Source organism: Ochotona curzoniae, unplaced genomic scaffold (genome assembly GCF_017591425.1).
Source record: "Ochotona curzoniae isolate NIBS_2020 unplaced genomic scaffold, NIBS_Ocur_1.0 patch361, whole genome shotgun sequence".
NCBI classification, from domain to species: domain Eukaryota; kingdom Metazoa; phylum Chordata; class Mammalia; order Lagomorpha; family Ochotonidae; genus Ochotona; species Ochotona curzoniae.
Genome location: NW_024466930.1, coordinates 1,099,989 through 1,112,970, shown reverse-complemented (window position 1 = coordinate 1,112,970; position 12,982 = coordinate 1,099,989). Strand labels below are relative to the sequence as shown.

At 42.8% G+C, this 12,982-nt stretch overlaps 2 protein-coding genes across 2 annotated transcripts in view; one reads left to right on the top strand and one right to left on the bottom strand.

Annotated features, from left to right (window-relative positions):
- LOC121167282 overlaps positions 1-9,096 on the top strand; it is a 47,523-nt gene extending 38,427 nt beyond the window's left edge. The window contains exon 6 of the mRNA XM_040996724.1: positions 8,740-9,096. Coding sequence (XP_040852658.1) covers positions 8,740-9,052 — 313 coding nt within the window. The 3' untranslated portion in view covers positions 9,053-9,096. The remainder of the gene's footprint in view (positions 1-8,739) is intronic.
- LOC121167283 (histone H1.3) lies at positions 3,364-4,870 on the bottom strand. The gene has a single exon (XM_040996725.1). The coding sequence runs from the start codon at positions 4,795-4,797 to the stop codon at positions 4,135-4,137; it is 663 nt and encodes a 220-aa protein (XP_040852659.1). The 5' UTR covers positions 4,798-4,870; the 3' UTR covers positions 3,364-4,134.
- Positions 9,097-12,982: the final 3,886 nt, after the last annotated feature.

Here is a 12,982-nt window from a genome sequence, read left to right as displayed (position 1 = left end):
TGCAACACTGTTAACTCAAAAGCAACTGACTGAGTTAAACAAAAGTTTGGATAAAAATTCATTAGTGTCGGTTTAAAGACCAATGCTCTAAATGTCAGTTTAGCTGATAAGACAAAAGAATAAATATCTGGGCCTGACCTGGTTACTAGAGTCCTTCCCTAACATGTGCCAGAATCCCATAAGGGCATTTGTTCATGTTCCCATTGCTCCATTTCCCTTCCAGCTCCCTGTTTGTAGGCTGGGAAGGCAGTGTAGGATGGGCCAAAGCATGGGAGACCCAGAAGAGGCACCTGGCTTCAGATCAGCTTTGCTCCAGCCTTTGTGGCCACTTAGGGAGTGACTCAGCTGATACAAGTTCTTTCTGTCTCTCCTTTGCTCTGTGAGTCTGCCTTCCCAATAAAAATAAAATAAAGAAAAATATCTTAAAGTTGCTCTATGGAAGATAGCGAGCCCCAACTTAAATGTCATAAATGCACTTAATCAGAGATAAACAAATCTTTACATTAAAGGAATCTTTGAACTAGGTAGACCTTGAGATGGAAGTGGAACAAGTGGAAAGAATCTAAAAAGATAAGAAGAGAGGGATTTGAAGGTAACCAAACTGGTGAAAGAAAGAAAAAGAACTAAGTGGTGAAAGAGAAAAAGAAAGACATAAAGAAAGGAAAAGGAGAAAAAAAACAGCCAAAACACCAAAATATTATTTATTTGTTAGTATCAGGATACACACAAGGTCTTTATTACAAAAAGACACAGAAGCAACAGATTTTTCAATGTCTGGAACCTAATGCAATGGGGAAGCAGTGACACTTTCCCCAAAGTTATTGATTTTGGAGAATGACAGAATTTATAAATTAGGACAGAAAAAAACTAGAGTTAAAAAACTGTTTACAAACCAATGAGTAAAGAAGTAAATACGAGAAATGTGAAAATAAAAGTTGCTAAGATTTCTTTACACATTAACTTGCAGGTATTTAACCCGGTGGTTGGGCTGCCAACATCCTAGATTGGGATACTAGAATTCAAAGCTCAACTTCACAGTAAATTATATCTTTGCAAATATACACCCTAGGAGGCTTCCCGACATCTGACAGACTCAGATCGAAGTCATGGGTTCAGTTACCACCGTTGAGAACCGAAAGATTGGAGCCTTCTTCTCTCTTCCTCTCTCTTTTACTCTGTCTCTCCTCTCTACTCCTCTCCCCTCCCTCCAGCTCAAACACACGCACACATAAACATATTTAGAAAAAGTAGTTGTGAGAACCAAACCTCCATGAAAAACCATTAGTATACCCTACCACCTCCAATTAAAAGGTTTCAGGAAATGAAGAAGGGAGACATAAATGACTTCAGATTGGTCGCGAAAAATCAATTGTCTCAAACATAAATCTCACATACATAACCCTCCAGCAGGTGAGACACAATGCAAATGCTTTTCAAACTTTGCATGAAAACAAGTATTTTGTCTCTTTCACTAATACTACATTGGTATTTAACATCACTTGTATAGTAATTAGAAAACACAGAGGAAGATGTAAACAACCCCAATTCCGTTGAATCTAAGGACAAGTCAAGGCACAGGGAGAGGATTGCAAATTGACGCAAACCACAACAAACCTGGAAGGGCATTGCTGAATGATGAGCTTATTTGCTTTTCTTGCACTGCTAAGGACTTGTGAATCACATAGTTCAAAATGGACCTAAAATAGAAGTACATGATTTTTGCTTCTTAAAGTCTGAAAAGAACTAGAAAGAGTGTAAGGAACTTCGGCCATTTTCCAAGTGATAAAAGAGATGGGGAGCAGAAAATGGCAAGGAATTAAGACATCTAAGAATGAACCCTGTAATGTGCTGACAATAAAAGGTCATTGATGGTTTTTTCACTTTTCCAAGTCACAATCTTCTTAACTTTATGAAGTTTATCTATACTTAGTCCTTGTTTTATAACCTTACCCAAATCAGACAATTACAGATGTGCTTTGTAAATCTTAAGGCAGTAAACAGGCATTTTTAAATCCACTTTCTACATGCATAAATCTCTTCCGTATCACTCTTCATCCAAAGCCTACCTCTTTCACCACTGGACACTAAAACCTTCCTATGTCTGCTGCTTTATCTTTCCCACTCTGTAGCTAAATGTGCTATTTTCAAAAAGATTGAGTACTATTACACACACGTCTGTTTGTTCAGATCTTCTTATCCAAATCTCACAAAAAGGTTTTTATAAATTTCTCTAGAAAGAAGAAATAATGACATTCAGATGCAGTTTCGAAAACACTGAACTTCTGCTGGTGGTTCCCCAATTCTCCCAGAGATACAAATAGGATGAGAAGTGCAACAAATCATTACTCATTAAGAAGTAACCCAGAACTGAGGTGAAGACACATTTCAACCTGCAGTCACGGCATCTGGGCTCTCTGGACCAGTAGCTCGTGACAAATCTTGGGCTGTGTACTATATGGACAGTCTTACATTTATGCACACAGAATATGTGTAACACAATCAGAAGACAATAACATTGAAATAGTGAGGTGTGCATTGTGGTGCAGTAGGGGAGTTGCTGCTTGGGATGCCACCGCAGCATTTTGAGGTGCATGGTTCCAGTCCAGGCTGCTTTGCTTCAGGAAACAGACCACACAGTGAATACTTGGGTTTCCACCCACATACGAGACTCGGGGGATTCCTGGTATGGGACTTCATCCAGTCCTAGCCATGCCTGAAGCAGGCACTTGAGGATTAAACCAATGGATGGTTAAGATCTGTCTCTCCTTACCTCTACATCTCAACCAGAAAGTAGCAGTTCTATAATGAATGGCAGTATGCAAAGGAACTATGAAAAGTTCATGAAAAATTTGACCCATGTTTAACTGGCGAGAAATCTCTTGAAATCCACATAAGGTTTACTTGACAGGAATTTGAAGACATGTGTATGAACTTAACACCAAATAAAGTCCAGTATCATGTTTAGCAATCAATGTCAGGTTTAAGGACTCGAATAAGTGTAAACTTTATTTCAGAAAAATGCAATGACCATGAGAATGAGTTATTCATAAGTCACAAATGTGCTGAAAACCACTATGATCAGCAGCTTGTACTCCTAAGAAATGTTCAAATGTACTGAACAGGTGACACTTCCTCAATCCCCAGCAACTGTCACAACCCGCAAATCGTCATGATTTATACTAAAATTCTTTCCACTTTCCCGAAACATAACCCAAAAAAGGCTCTTTCAAAGCCACAGCCTTTCGAACTATGTCAGCTTCCCGATAAAGCTGTGCTTTGTTGCGCCCTCATTCACTAGGCCTGGAGCCCTGGCTGCCAAGAGGAAGCAAAGTGAGAACCTAAACTGCAATTTACACTTATACCTTAAGAGCAAAGAAGCTTTATGTAAATTTAGGCGGCACGGCGATCCAAAGATAATTTAAGAGTACAAGGCGGGAAAGGGGAAGAGGAGGGAGACTGTGCAGCAATGGGAGGAGCAGTCTGCTGCGGCTTGGTATACGGTTTTAGCCAGTCCGATTGGTGTAGTAGCATTTTTTCTGAACTCAAGCAAACAAGTCAAGGCGAGTTCTGATTGGTGAAATCCAAAAACCCCTGCCAACCCAATCAGCAAGGTCCAGTCGGTAACGCCTCCCGCCAACCGACTTTATTTCCAGCAATTGCAGACAAAAGCCGGGGATAGTAAATGAAAGTTATAAAGTGTATGAAACCAGATTAACAGTTTGTCTCCTGCACGATGCCAACTACGCCACTCAGCGAGCGTTCTTGTGGGAGGGAAAGATCTGTTAAGAGTATCAGGTCTCAACTAAAATGGGAGACACCTTGTCACAGAAGGGTGGCTATCGCCAATGGACAGTTACCAGCCTTTCTAGCTAGGGAGGACTAACGTGCAGTTTTTGCAAGTCAGCCAGATCGCTAATAGAAGGCGCATGCGCCTAGAGCTAAGTGCAAAAAAAAAAAAAAAAGCAGCTAGCCAATAAAACGCAGAGCGCCGGTTTCAAAAAAAATTAAAAATGCTTACTCAAGTTCAGTTTCATCCAGGCACAACGATGGCTCAGCCCTTTTCAATGATAGCTCTGGGTGGCTCTGAAAAGAGCCTTTTGAGATTTTTGAAGCAGAACGCTCCGGACAGAAAGTTTACTTCTTCTTGGGGGCAGCCTTCTTCGCCTTCGCAACCTTCGGCTTGGTCGGCTTGGGCTTAGAGGCCTTGGGCTTTGCAGCTTTGGCCTTTGCGGGGCTCTTCGCAGCTTTCTTGGGTTTGGCCGCTTTCACCTTCTTGGGACTCTTGGCCACCTTCTTGGCACCAGCAGCAGCTGCCGGCTTCTTCGCCTTCTTCGGGGTCTTTTTGGCACTCTTCTTAGGGGTGGCAGCTCCGGTCTTCTTGGGCTTCTTGGCGGAGACTGCGGTTTTCTTGGGTTTGGCCGCGCCCGCCTTCTTAGGCTTGGGCTTGGCTTCCCCGGAAGCCGCCTTCTTGTTGAGCTTGAAGGAGCCGGAGGCGCCGGTGCCCTTGGTCTGGACCAGGGTGCCCTTGCTCACCAGGCTCTTGAGCCCCAGCTTGATGCGGCTGTTGTTCTTCTCCACATCGTAGCCGGCGGCCGCCAGCGCCTTCTTGAGCGCGGCCAGGGAGACCCCGCTGCGCTCTTTGGAGGCGGCCACAGCCTTGGTGATGAGCTCGGACACCGGGGGCCCGGAGGCCTTGCGCTTGCCAGCAGCTGCGCCCGCCTTCTTCACCTTCTTCTTCACAGGTGTCTTCTCCGCAGGTGCGGGAGCAGCAGGAGCAACAGGAGCGGTTTCCGACATTTTTCTATTTTGCCAGGAAATCCAAAAGTAAGCAGAGCCTATCGGAGCGGCGTGTCTCCTGCGCCGGCGGCAGGGGTTTATATAGACACAAGCTGAATGGTGATTGGTTCCCTGCTCCTGCGCCGAGCTCTGCTGAAGGACTCCTGGGCACTGCCTTGTGGCTGTGTTTGTTGCCCCTTAAAAAAGGATAAAAATATAAGAAACATGGGCACGAAAACATTGGGGATTCAGGGGAAACGGATCCAGGAGTCCTCGGGCTTCGTTTCTGCTAGATTTTCTATAGTTACTTTCAAATCCGACTCCCCGAAACTTTCCTAAATCCCCCAACTGTCTTTCAAAGTTCGGTCAAATTGAGACAACTTTCAGGTTTTCCTTAAAAATACTGCTTCTTTGTTTATCCTTTGCGAGAATTTCTTTCAGGGCATTGTTCAGCGACTTCTTATCTTCTGAACTTTGCAGACACGAAAGAATATTGATTCGGATGAATAGGGAAAATCAGTTTTTTCGCGGAGGCAATAACACAGTCTCTCTCACGAGCTATTTACACCAACCTCTAGGAATTGGCACTAGGGCAGAAAGTTCTACTTACAGGAACGATCAATATTTCAGGTTATTTTCATCTTTTTATTTAAAAAAAATAGATTTAAAATACTAATGTGTGAACTGGACTTCATCCCCATCCTTTTCTGATTTGAAATACTGTGGTAAAGATGGGATGAGGCTGCTTCATTTGTCTCCCACGTAAACAGGTCTGCACAGTTTTTAAGGTCTAGAATGAGTTTTCAATATCGAACACCACCTCTCTTACCAACAAAAACAAAAACAAAAAAAAAAGGGAAGAAGAAGAAGGAAGAAAGAAACGACAGGAAGTAATACAATGGAAGATCCACTGCAATTTCTCAGATATGGGCTGGCACACTGAAGAAGCACACGTCTTCCTGTTCCATATTTTCAAATTGGAAACTATTGAATTATGCCCTCTCCATCACATTCCCTTTCCTTGTTTCACCTGGTAACTTTGTGTACATTGTCCATATTTGGAATTTTTACTTAAAAGGCAGACTTTAGCATTCCAAGTGTGCACACAGAATTGGAAAGAAAAGGCTTCTCACTGAGATTATCATGTAAATGTAATAAGTTTCTCTGATATTTTCACCAAAGGCTATGAATTAGGTGTCACAACACAAAGTATTTAGCTGAATATACCCACCCAGAGAACTAAACAAAGCAGAACTTAAGTGACTGGTTTCATTTAGCAAGCCTCTTGTTTTGTTGCATAGCTGAGTACAAAGAAATAATATCCCTAATAAGCAATCAGGAAATGAAAAGAAAACCACACATTTGCTAGCATAAACCAGCAGCAAAAGTATTTTGAAGTTACATTCCTTCCACTGAATGCTACTGCCAAAAATGCACTCCCAAGTACATCCAATCAAGAAAAGGAGATTTTTGTAAATCTGATAGTATTAGCAGTTTTAAAAAGGTCACCTGTCTGCATTGAATTAATCACATAGAAATCACTTGGCTCAAGAACTTCTATGACTTCAAACCATGCTGTCTACTGATCACGAAACAGATAGATTTTAACATTAAACATGCAACATTCAGGGATTTCTCCCCAAGGGAGCATGTGTCACCCGAACCATCTCTGTCACCAGCATTGGCACACAAAATCAAGCAGGCCCTTTTCAGTTTTAGTCTCACAGCTTTACACTCGCCAAAAAAAAAAATAATAATAACTACATAGATACATTTAAAAAGTACCATGAAAACTCACATTCCATACCCAACTGTGGGTAATATCATAGTAATAATTGGACAGTAATTGTAGCAGGGGCTCACCAAGTTACATTTGCAACTTAGTTACGTAGTACATTCTTGACTACTTAGAGCTTGAATGAGTAAAAAGGTACTAGAGACCCAGGTCCATGGATAATCAGCACCTCCTAGAGTTCAATAACTCAGTTCTCCTTCACCAGTAAAATTCTCCTGCACATGTTTAGAGGTAAGTTGTTTCATAACGCATAATGCTACTATTACACCTCTTTCCCCATAGTCACATGAACTATGTCCAGAAAGGCTGATTCAAACTCAGTGAAGAAAAACTCAACCTGTTGCTAGTTGGCTGTCAAAAAACTTGTATTCATTACAAATGAATCCAAAATGTATGCATAAGCAAACCTGAAATAAATTATCTACACTACACTAAATCCCACACCATTTATTTTACAGAAGTGAAAAAATAGACGGGAAAAATGTAATTAGATATTTGCTGACTATATTATGGCTAACTTATGACCTAATGCTTCATTTTGTGTCATTTATGTTCCATTTTGTGTTTGCTACCAAATAGTAAAGGAGGACGGGAGACATTGTCGCTGCGCAGTAAGGACATCCCACGAGAATTTCGCTCAAGCATTCACTTGTGGCATGGCCCTGGCCATTCACCTCTAAGCACACCTCTGCTATTTTCATTTTATTTCCTTAAAAGGACATGACTGCTTGCAGACTTCCAAGTTCGTTTTGACATGACTGTTTAGTATCTGCCAGACTCAGAAGTTGGCAGAGTTGTTGTTTTGCTCCAAAAACAATCACACACCTCAATTCCTGGAGATCTCAATCTTCAAGCATCCCCCTAAACTTCTCCAATCTTGACTGGGGTCTCCTCGCAAGAAAACCCCTGTCAAAGCACAGTCCATTAGAGGCTTCGCCAAGGACAGAAGTATGCTGTGTCTGTGGGGCCTAAGAGCCAACATCCACCCGTGTCTATGAAGCACATTTAGGTGCTTGAGTGACTAGAGAAACATACTTTAGATCTTTAACGATTGACATGTAAGCAAGCAATTGTGTAAAACAGCTAATATAGACAGGATGGATGGAACATATGACAATCTGTGAAAAACCTTTTATTTGCAACGATTTGTAGTTTGCAGTGGAACATAAATGAGTGAATGATGCTTATGCCTCTATGCCTAAAGATAAACCAGCCTAATTCAAATCCCAAGTCGACTCTGAGTCCAAGAAATGAACTACAGATAAACACCAGCAAAAAAGGGACCATCAGGATTATCTATGTAAAACACATGGGGCACTTCTGTGAATGCATGGGATCCACTAAAAAGAGCAACCCATGATCTATGTATAAAGGATGGCTTCACTGGTTTCATTTCTACACCATAAAGTGACCAGGCAATTTCTGTTGGTAGCCTCAATTTTCAGTTCCTGAGATTTCATTAACCCTTTCCTGGTAGGGAAGCCATGAGAAGTCAAAGCATAGAGTCAGGCCCAGCAACGCCTCTCATTAGGAAGGATTCAGTGTCCAAGGTCAGGACATCTCACCTCGCAACGCAGACAACACTGATAGCACTGTATGAGTTGGGGGATAAGGTAATTAACATTGGCTTTCCTTCCTAGAGCTTCCTTTATGAAGAATGCTGAAAGTGAGGCGCACGCATGAGCGTCTGTCAAACGTAGTGGTTCGTGACCACTCAAATTTAATAATGAATACGAGTGGATTGTTCCAAACCAGAGTAACCTTTACACTTATCCAAGGTATGTCTCCCTAAAATTTTTCTTTATTCTGACCTCTGTCCTTTCTGCAGGCAAACGTAACATTATTTTCTCTTCTGTGCAAATTGCCAGACTGGGAGGATACCAGTACATCAACTTCCTGGGTACTCACAGGCGGGGAATGGGAGACAGAAAACAGCCAAGTGAACAAAGGACTCAAGCAGCAAGCGGCACTAGTTCACGTTCCCTCACCAGTCCTTCCCTCTGCCTCCCTTGGCAGGAGGCGGGGACAGCGGCGGAGGCGGGAGGCGGGGAGGCGGAGACAGACCTCTCGTTCCCGCCCTCGCCTAATCGGTTTCCAAAAAGGTCCGCCGCGTTGCTATATAAGGGCCTACAGCGAGCAGAAGAACGCTGTGCAGGTTCTTAACTCAGCATGTCTGGTCGCGGCAAGGGAGGCAAAGGCCTTGGCAAAGGCGGCGCCAAGCGCCACCGCAAGGTGCTGCGCGACAACATCCAGGGCATCACCAAGCCCGCCATCCGCCGCCTGGCGCGCCGCGGCGGCGTCAAGCGCATCTCGGGCCTCATCTACGAGGAGACCCGCGGCGTGCTCAAGGTCTTCCTGGAGAACGTCATCCGCGACGCCGTCACCTACACCGAGCACGCCAAGCGCAAGACCGTCACCGCCATGGACGTGGTCTACGCGCTCAAGCGCCAGGGACGCACCCTCTACGGCTTCGGCGGCTGAGCTCCCTTATTTGCACAATGTAGCTCATCAAAGGCCCTTTTCAGGGCCACCCAGTTGATCACAAGAAGTGCTGTTTACACGACTCGTGGGAGGTAACATTGTGTATTTTAGTTTGGTGGGCCGCCTTACACTTAGTTTTGAAAAGTGCAACATTGTAGGTTTACAACCAAGATGGCGATTTTCGGGGCTGAACAAAGGGGAGGCTGTGGTTCCGGCAGGAGTGGAACTGCGCTACACAAAGCTACATTGCTTTTGTGTTTGAATTCTCAGGTTTCTTGGGATATCTTTGCTGAAGTAAACTTGCTAACTTTTGAGAAAAACCGGTGCTGCCATGTTAGGGGTTAGTACAGATGGCACCATTAGCTACAACAATCGGCTGCATAGTCATTGCAAGTCTGAGGGTCTGTTAAGCGTCAGCCATGCGCACATTATGTGAAGTTTTTCTCAATTTGAAACGCTATAGCCAAGTTTGAAGAGTAGGGAGACTGTAGACTATGGTTTAACTTCTCAACGTCTTTGGTTAATTCTTTTGATGGCAAATCTCTCCAGAGGCTTCCCTTAATATGTTTGATCATCTTGAGAGAATCCCTACTCAAATTCCTCGGCCTATCAAACAAGGGAGGAACTGAAACTATTCATGTTGACCAATAGCATAATTGAAAATTTTACTATTCTCATTTAAATCTTTCCTACCTGCCCAATTCAGAATTTACAGCCATTTCTAGCCTAAACCCCATGCTCAGTCTGGCCCTTTCATTTCCTTTTATGATTTTTCTTATTGATTCACTCTTGGATTTCTGTCACAGTTGTTCTCAGAGTGTGGTATCAGTGGTGACCCATAACCCAGGCACCAACAAAACACGAGCCACCTATCTGCATTTCTATGCATCTTCATTCACCTATCATGAGCAAAGAGTAAGCCTGTTCTGCCTTGTCACTGTAACACCAAAGCCTGAACCAGGACCTCACCCAGTAGGAGCTCAGGGCATCTGAAGGAATATTAACTAAACTTACAAAAAATGTATGTTAAAAAAAAAATCACAGGTAGACACTACAGTTAGTCTGTGATGCTTCCATCCTGTATGGGTGGCGGTGTCCCTACAGCCACCCAAGCAGGTGTCAGAGTCCTGGTTGCTTCATTTCTGTTTTGTTTTCAGTTTTGTTTGTTTGTTTGTTTGTATTCTTTTTTTCTGTGCTCATTTCTGTTCCAGTTCCCTGCAAGTGTGAAAACAGCATAGGATGGCTTAAAGTGCTTAGGCCCCTGCAGCCTTGTGGAAACCTGGAAAAAGGTCCTAGCTTTTGGCTTGGACTGGACCACCCAAGTCATTGGGGAGTGAGTCAGCAAATGAAACACCTCTCTGATTTGTTTCTGCAATCTAGCTTTCCTCATTACAATAGAGTCTATCTTCATTGCAATAGTTTGAATGTTAATAATGATGTCTGCTTCTTACAATCACTTTGAGGAGTCTTAATTTGTGCACAAAAATTGTTACTTAGAGAAAAGTCAACTCTAGAATTTTCTTAAAATTGTGAAGTAAGGTGACATGAGAAGAGAAACATAAAGACTGCTTTCCTCAAAGGCTATGATATTGATTGGAGGGAGAGAGACCCTCCCACCTTCCTGTTACACTTCTACCAGGTTCTTTTTTCCATACATAAGGGAATTCAAGAGGGAAATGTAGTCAAAGGAGAACAAGAAAGCACAAGGAACCCACACACTCAGAGTGTACAGAAATGCAAGGAGAAAATAAAAGCTGCAAACTACAAAATGTAGCATTGAAATCAAAATGGAGTAAACATGCTTCACTGTTAACTGCAATATTGTTCTCTTTTATCACTCCTGCTTTACTTGCTTGACTGTAAAACTGTGTGGGACTGTGTGGGCTCACAGGCCAAGCTACCTGTGTGGCCTTCAGCACAGATACTTTTCAGTTCTCAGGAATCAAGACCCCAGTCTGGTTGTTTCACAGTTGCCTCCAAGGCCTGAGTCTGGTTATCTTAACTACTGGACCAGAAAGAAGACAGGCACAGGCTGTCCAGCCACAACAAACTATTGTAAACTGCCCTATAAAATCCCTGTAAACTCAGGGCCACACTCTAGTAAGGAACGTTGGTGAGTATATCATTCTGTTTCAGCGGTCATGTGGATGCAACAAAAATCGGAAACTGTTCTGGATGTATATTGAAGAAAGGTGGAGTTTGGAGAGGAGCTTTAGCACACTTGGTAATTTCAGAGACTGTCATGCTTCTGATACACTTGTGTCTTAGAGCATGTGTTGAAGCCTAGTAATTTTCATGGCATCTGGTGCTTGATTGGAAAGTGGGCTCAGGTGCTTGATGGGATGTGGATTGGAATTGCATGGAAGGGGCTAGGGTTTGAGCAGTGCCTGCTTGGCACATTCAGTGCTGTTGGCTATCTCCCTGCCTCCATCACTCATGCCACCTGTGTTCAATGTTTCTTCCTAAAATAAGTTTCTAAGGAAGAATTTTCAGATTTCTCTTTCAGAAATATGGTGGGTATTGTGATGCATTTATTTCTGTCTCTATTCTGTTTCTTTTTGTGAATAACTTAGGTGGAATTTGCAGTGTTTTCTGCTTTGGTTCCCCTGGGACAGGAAAAGAACAAGAATTCAGTCACCAAATCTCTTACAATCTGGAATTTATGGAACTCTTGAAGGCAAGGATTAGGCCTCAGAGGAATGGAAAATTAAGATGCCCATTTTTATTGGATGATTATTTTTTTTAAAGATTTTATTTATTTTTTCATTGGAAAGTCAGATAGATATACAGATATTCTGCCTGATGACTCACTCCCCAAGTGAGCGCAAGGGCCGATGCTATGCCGATCTGAATCCAGAAGCCAGAATCCAGGAACTTCCTCCAGGACACAGGCAGGGAGCTGGATGGGAAGTGGAGCTGCCTGCATTAGAACCCGTGTCCATATGGGATCCCAGCAACTTCAAGGTGAGGACTTTAGCCGCTACGACAAGCCACCAGGCCTTTGAGTGATTATGTTACTAGAGACAGCAGCTAGAAGGTTCTGTGTGCAAGAAAGAGTTCACACTTGAGGATTTGGCATTGTGGCATAGATACTTAGGCTATTTTCTTTTAAACCTGCATCCCACATGGGTGACAATTGATGTCCTGATTGTTCTACTTTTAATCTGACTCACCAACAATGCTCTATGAGGAAAATAGATGGTGCAAGTGTTTGGGAACCTGCCACCCACATGAGACACCAGAATAAGCCCCTAGCTCTGATAGATGAAGCAGCTTTCTCCCTGTTAACTCTGCATTTCAAATCAGTAATAAAAAAATAATTTTTAAAACACAGATACACAGAGTAGTGCTAAGTCAGATAGCATGAGGTTTAATGAAAACAAGTACATCTGCTACATCAGGCAGGTGTCTCAGGAAAGAGCTGACAGTCCATCCATTTTGGACTGGATTTTTTTGTTATTGCTTTGTTTTAGTTTTTGTTGTTGTTGTTGTTGTTGTTGTTGTTTTTGGTTTTTGTTTTTTGGTTTTGGCTGTGGGCTCCCATTTCTTCCCTGCTTCTTCTTCTTCTGGTAAATTGCTGATTGGAGAACTTTTTAAGTATAGACAATCTTCACAGGATTGTATTAGTACTGTGCTGCTCAAACTAATGGCCCTGTGAGGGCCAGGTTGGGAAGATTCCCTTAATCTGCTCCTGAGGAGAGGATTGAAACCCACCAAATTGAGTTATTAAAAATGAAAATTTACTTCAATGTTGCATTCCAGCACAGTAAATGTATAGAGACTGAGACACAGCACTGAAAGAATTGTGAACAGCCAGTTTTAGTCAAGGTGAAATCAGGGGATCCTGGCTTTAGCAGAGTGCAAGAGGCAAGAGCAACCCTAGCAGGTCATACTTACTGATTTGTTTCAAAATTATGTCACATGGGATAA

Coding starts and splice junctions, on each gene's coding strand:
- LOC121167283 (XM_040996725.1), bottom strand. CDS start 4,797: ATGTCGGAAACCGCTCCTGTTGCTCCTGCTGCTCCCGCACCTGCGGAG.